The sequence below is a fragment of the Globicephala melas genome, chromosome 18 (assembly GCF_963455315.2).
Source record: "Globicephala melas chromosome 18, mGloMel1.2, whole genome shotgun sequence".
In the NCBI taxonomy this organism is placed as follows: Eukaryota; Metazoa; Chordata; class Mammalia; order Artiodactyla; family Delphinidae; genus Globicephala; species Globicephala melas.
The window spans coordinates 851,821-857,820 of NC_083331.1; the positions used below are offsets into that span (position 1 = coordinate 851,821).

Below are 6,000 nucleotides of genomic sequence, written 5' to 3' on the forward strand. Positions count from 1 at the left end.
TAGTTCATCCCCAACTATGCTCCCAGGCTGGGCCCACACAGAAGTCAGTCACATGTCAATCTCCCAGAGGCTGTGGTTCCTCGTGGTCGACAAATGCACTGGGAGACAGACCTCAACCTTCCCATCAAAGATGTTTCACCACACTCTAGGCCGCCATGATGCTCCTGCTTGAATGCTGGCTGCCAGGTAAACTAACTGATCTTCATAACTTTGTTTATGGCTAAAAGAATCAACAGAAGACAAATGTCCAAAAGGAAATAATATTTGTAACAGATAAAGACACAAAAAGTTCTACAAGCTCAAAAATAAAAGATGAACATGCCAAACAAAAGGGGGGAACCTGAATAACGAACGTGAACAAACTAACTGGGAAACATACTTTACTGCCTTAGTTCAACGACAGCAGATAAAATCCCGATCAGGTGGCAGAGGCGGATCACACTCAGTGCAGGTGAGGAGATGGGGACCCCCCTCCCCAGCTCCCAGGGCTTTTGCTTCCAGAATTTATCTTAGGTTAATATAAGCAATGCACAAAAATAGTTACTCAAGGTAGAATTTGTACTAGCGAAACGGTAAAAACTAACCTTCTAATATTCAGAATTGGTTAAATAAATCATATACCGAAAAGGCAAATAGAGCAAATTTTTTTAACGATTGTTGAATACAGAGGTGGGTATGTGGGTATTCTTTTTTCTGTATTTCAACTCTTCTGTGTTTGAGAATTTTCATAATAAAAAGTTGGGGAGAGGGCTTCCCTGGTGGCGCAGTGGTTGAGAGTCCGTCCGCCTGCCGATGCAGGGGACGCGGGTTCGTGCCCCGGTCCGGGAAGATCCCGCATGCCGCGGAGCGGCTGGGCCCGTGAGCCATGGCCGCTGCGCCTGCGCGTCTGGAGCCTGTGCTCCGCAACGGGAGAGGACACGACAGTGAGAGGCCCGCGTACCGCAAAAAATAATAATAATAAAATAAATAAATAAAAAATTAAAAAAATAAAATAAAATTTTAAAAAGTTGGGGAGAGATGAGTTGTATTCCATACAACAGGCATTAAAGGCAAAGTCAGTTTACTTTTATTGTCGTGGGTTTCAAGGTCTGTATGGCCTATATTCCCCTAGAGGAGGGGCCGAGAGCAGAAGGCCCACTCCTGGGGGACCCCTCCCCCAGCTGTCAGTCACCGATGACACCACGAAGCGGACACCAGCACCCTGTGCTTGAAGAGGACTGAGCCCCCATCTCCTTAAAGCTGGGCCTAAACTATGGAAACTGTACATGAGCATCAGGTACTTACTGGGGCTGAACGATGATAACGCTGGGGACACAGCGGTGGGGGTGGGCAGGCGGGGGCAGGAGGGCGGGCACAGGTGCAGCAGGGAGTCACAGCCAGACCCCGGTGGGGGGGTAGCATCTGGCTCACCGCTTTCCCACGGCTTTCTGGTCCCCAGCACTACCTTACTTGGGGCCCAAATACAATTAGCTTCCTGGCCTTAGAGCCAGTGACATCTTGCTAACTTTTCCTGAACCCTACAAGCCTGGGGAATAGAACGGGTCCTTACCGTTATGACTAATGCCTTAAAGTAGGGGTCCCCAACCCCCGGGCCGCTGACCAGTACTGGTCCTCGGCCTCTTAGGAACCGGGCCACACAGCAGGACGTGTGTGGCAGGTGAGCGAGGGAAGCTTCATCTGCCGTCCCCCATCGCTCCCGTTACTGCCTGAACCATTTCCCCCCTGAACCATTTCCCCCTGCGCCCCTGGTCCGTGGAAAAACAGTCTTCCACGAAACTGGTCCCTGGTGCCAAAAAGGTTGGGGACCGTGCCTTAAAGCTTCTAAATTCATGGATCTGAATTGGTATTTCAAAGGCTGCTTATTCAAAGGTAACTTATTCTGTTACACGGCAGCAAAGCAGCCAGGGAGAAAAGTGCAGTAACAAAATTGGTTCAATTCTAATTTTATCATTAACGGCATTTAGCTTTGAACAAGTCCACTCTAGATACTTTTTAAAGTACTTTTCCATTCTACAGTTACTTATTTACTGGACAAAAGTTGAAGTAAAACCGTCTTAATCTCAGTTGGCTACGGAATATTTGCCAATAAGAGCTATTAAATATTTCTAGGAAAAGCATGTTGAGCTGACGACAGGCAGCTGGAGCGTCCTAGGGTTTGCTCTGTGCGTCTGTGTATATGTCTGTGTGTCTTGTGCTTTAATGCAGAAGTAGCAGGAAAAAATGTATGCCTCACAAAATTTCTTATAAAGAATGTAGATAGTCACCTCAAAGTAAAATTCTGGAATAAAATAAATGAAAGCAAGTTCAGGGGATGCATAGCCTGATATAGGACAACATCCTAGCAAGCCTTCCTGCTACACATCTCTGTTACAATAGCTCAAACATCTGTGTACTAGGACCAGGCATGAGGGACATACAATTGGAGATGACAGTTTCTACCCTAAGGGGAGGGTCTCAGAAGCAGAACTTTTCCTGGAGGACTTGGTCCCTGAGCTCAGTCCTAGAGGAGTGTGCCCAGAAAAAGGGGACAGCAAGAGGGCACATGGGGCCCCAGTGAGACAGGCTGGGACCCGGGACCCGGGACCCTTTGCCGCAGTGCTTACACCTGCGTACACACCTCTGCTCGAGCTACAGATACAAAGACCCTATAGGGACCTAAAAATAACTGCACGCATGGGCAGTGGGGACAAATTATGAACAAGATACAAAAAGACCAAAGACCCAACGGCCTCATCTGAGGTGCTAGGGGCAAAAACAAGGTCCTGTGCATGACCACTGCACACAGCACCACCAGGGGGGTGGGCAGACCACTTGAGCCGCCCCTCTGGCGGACCGTGGATCTGCCCACATCCTCGCCCTATGTAAGGAAAAAGGTCACCACCACCCCACACCCCCTCAGCACGAGTCCCAGTAAAGCCTTGCCTGAGTCTCTCCTCTGGCACCTTATCAATTTCTGCTGATTAAAGAGTCCAAGGACCTTGGCTGGTCACACCAGGGACACACGACCACGACCACGCTGGCCTTCCTAGACAGATCCTACCTTCAAAGCTCAAGGCCTAAAACCTCAGTGAACACAATGCAGTGTACGTCGGAGCTCTGAAGTCATATTTCGGCTCAGAAACACCGTGGTCTCTAAGGCCTGGCAACACCGCTAGGATGGATTCGGGGAGACCCATCTCTACCGCCATTCTGTAAAGCTGCCGTTTCCAGATTTTCCCCCTTTAATGTTCGCACAGCCCTGGACCCAAGGGGGTTTTCTCTCCTTTCTTAATTCTTCAAAAACACACTCTTACTCTCTCAGGCCCACTGCTCTGAAGGGGCTCACCCTGCATGCTCTCAGGAAAGCTAAGTGCCCTTTACGAAAAGATCAATGGAAAAGAACTAAATAGGGGTTGTATTCCTAGCATGCACTTTTAAGAGGGAGTCTGGTAATTATTAAGATAAAATGGAAAAACAATGGCCCAGTATGTTCCCTAAACTTTGAAATATGTATATTTTGGTCTGTTGAAATCCAAGAATGAAAGGGAACCAGGTTTTAGCCAATTAATTCACACTCCCCAGGCCCATCTTTTGAATGGATGCTCCTTGGAATGACCTATGGGGTAGAGAGAGAGAGAGACAGAGAGACAAGGGGTACAGGAGGGGAGATGGGAGAGAGAAAGGGACCAGAGGGGAGAGGAGGGGACAGGGAGGAGGGAGGAAGAAGGGAAGGAAAGCAGGGCTACCGCAGAAGCAACGATGGCTGCTTTCGGAGGTGCTAAAGGTGTGGGGGAGGGACTTCCCTGGTGGTGCAGTGGTTAGGAATCCGCCTGCCAATGCAGGGGACACGGGTTCGAGCCCTGGCCCGGGATGATCCCACATGCCACGAAGCAATGAAGCTCGTGCGCCACAACTACTGGGCCTGCGCTCTAGAGCCCGTGTGCCACAACTACTGAGCCCGTGTACCTAGAGCCCGAGCTCCGCAGCAAGAGAAGCCACCGCAGTGAGAAGCCCGCACACCGCAACGAAGAGTAGCCCCCGCTCGCCGCAACTGGAGAAAGCCTGCGCGCAGCAACAAAGACCCAACACAGCCAAGAAAAAAAAATGCGGGGGAGACAGGACCGTCTCCTAATTCGTGTGGTGAATGAAGTTCTCCAGCCCTTGTCTAATTCTTTTGTCAGCCTCCCTCAAGGAATCAGAAGTAAACTGACTCCCCTTCGTATCTCCTTCCCGCAAGAACCAGAGCCGGAGAAGGCCGCAGTTGACCCCGGAACGACAGGGTCTGGACACCGCAGAGCCACTTACATGCAGGCTTTCTTACATGGTAAATCCTATGGGAAGCAGGATCTGGGGCTGGGTACAGACTGTCAATTAAACTGACTTTTCTGGTGGGAATGGACGGTGGGCGCCGCTGACCCGCGAGTGGTCCAAGGGTCACCTGTACAGTCAACTCCAGACTTCGCTCAACATTGTTGGGTGCCGGCAGGGCACCAGTCCCAGGCCGTGGTTGATACACACTTGACCCTGGACAAAAGGTGCAAGGCAAGCGTAGTCACCACGCCTGGGACAAAGTACACTTTTTTCTATATTTTATATCCCTTCAGGAGGCAGCCACATGCCCACGTGCCTGGAAAGGACAGAGGCACAGGTAACTCCACTTCTCCATGTAAAGGAATCTGACACAGCGTCCTGTCTCCATCCTCAGAGGGCTCTAAGGAGACACCCGGACAGGGACTTGTTCTCAGGACAGGGCTGTGACGGGGGTCAGGCAGGCCAGCACCTCGGCGTTGTAACCGGACACTGAGCCACCCAGTAGGTGCGCCTAGCGACCAACTGCAACTACCGACAAGTGGGTAGACTGCTATGCTAGCTTACCAACGGAAAGGTGCACGTAGACGCGTGTTTTAAAAAATGAAAACAGCAGTTGTTTTACAAGAGAGATGGAGCACAAACCAGAAAACTGTGGATGGAACTTAAGCTGCTAACCTGACACACAACTCCCGGCGAACCCGGATGCCCTCGGGATAGGGGGCCCTCGCCACGCTGGAGGCGCGGATTCGGATCGCGCGGGCCGCGCCCCCCGCCCCCAAGCGGGTTCGCCGGGTGACAGCCTCGGGCCGGAGCGCGCGAGAGCCCCCCGCCGCGCCGGCCCCTCCGTGCCTCCGAGCGCCCATCCCTGGGGCTAGAACGTGAGAGAACACCCTTGTGCGGACCCGCGGCCCGACAGCTCTGCGTCCACTCGCAGCGCCAAGCGTCACTGTCCCCGCTGGGGCCGCATCACCGAACTCCGCCCGCACCCGCACCGCTCCGCAGCCGGGCCGAGGCGCGGGCGAAACGGAGCCGCGCCCCGTAGTGCGCCCCCGCCCGCGCCCGGGCCGGCCGGGTCCCGGGAAGGCGCCGGGGCCACCGCAGCCGCGCCACCAGCCCCCCGGGCGACAGCGCCCGCGCCCCGCCGCCACCCTCCCGGCCGTGCGGGCTCGAGCCCTACCTGCCGACTACTGCCACCCCGCCGGGCGCCGAGGACGCTGGGGACGCCATAGCCCGCGCGGTGCCCAAGCTCACAGCTGCAGCGCGCGCCACCCGGACACTGGCTCCGCCCGCCCCAGAGCCGCGACAGGGCCGGGGAGCCTGGCCCGTGGGTGGGGCGCGGGCGGAGCCTCCACTTCTCCACGCCCCGCGGGCGCGCCGGGCTCGGGGCCCGGCAGGCGGGGCGCTTAGCACAGCGTCGGGTGAGGGGGGCCGTCTGGCCCATCGCGGGCGCGCGGAGCATCCACCTCCCCTCGCCCCGGGGCGCGCATGGGAGGAGCTGCCGGGAGGACCACGTGGACTGGACGCCCGGTGGCAGAGCAGCCACTTCGGACTCCAGTAACTCACTTTGTTTTGGTCATTTCCCAACGGCGCCCCTAAAGTCGGTGCACGGGGAGAGGACACCTCCAGACCAGCACAAGGCGTGACCGCTAAAGGACTCCGCAAAATTATCACTGGAATCCCCTTCCCGTGTGAAGACATTAGCACCACTTC

General features: G+C 54.5%; 1 protein-coding gene across 2 annotated transcripts in view; it reads right to left on the reverse strand.

Annotated features, from left to right (window-relative positions):
• Positions 1-5,602, reverse strand: part of CRYL1 (crystallin lambda 1) — a 73,762-nt gene extending 68,160 nt beyond the window's left edge. Inside the window, exon 1 of one of the 2 annotated variants that reach the window (XM_030882736.2) lies at positions 5,468-5,602. In XM_030882736.2, the coding sequence (XP_030738596.1) occupies positions 5,468-5,517 (50 nt within the window). In that variant the 5' untranslated portion in view covers positions 5,518-5,602. The remainder of the gene's footprint in view (positions 1-5,467) is intronic. The other variant, XM_060288059.1, reaches the window with a different exon arrangement.
• Between the last annotated feature and the right edge of the window lie 398 nt (positions 5,603-6,000).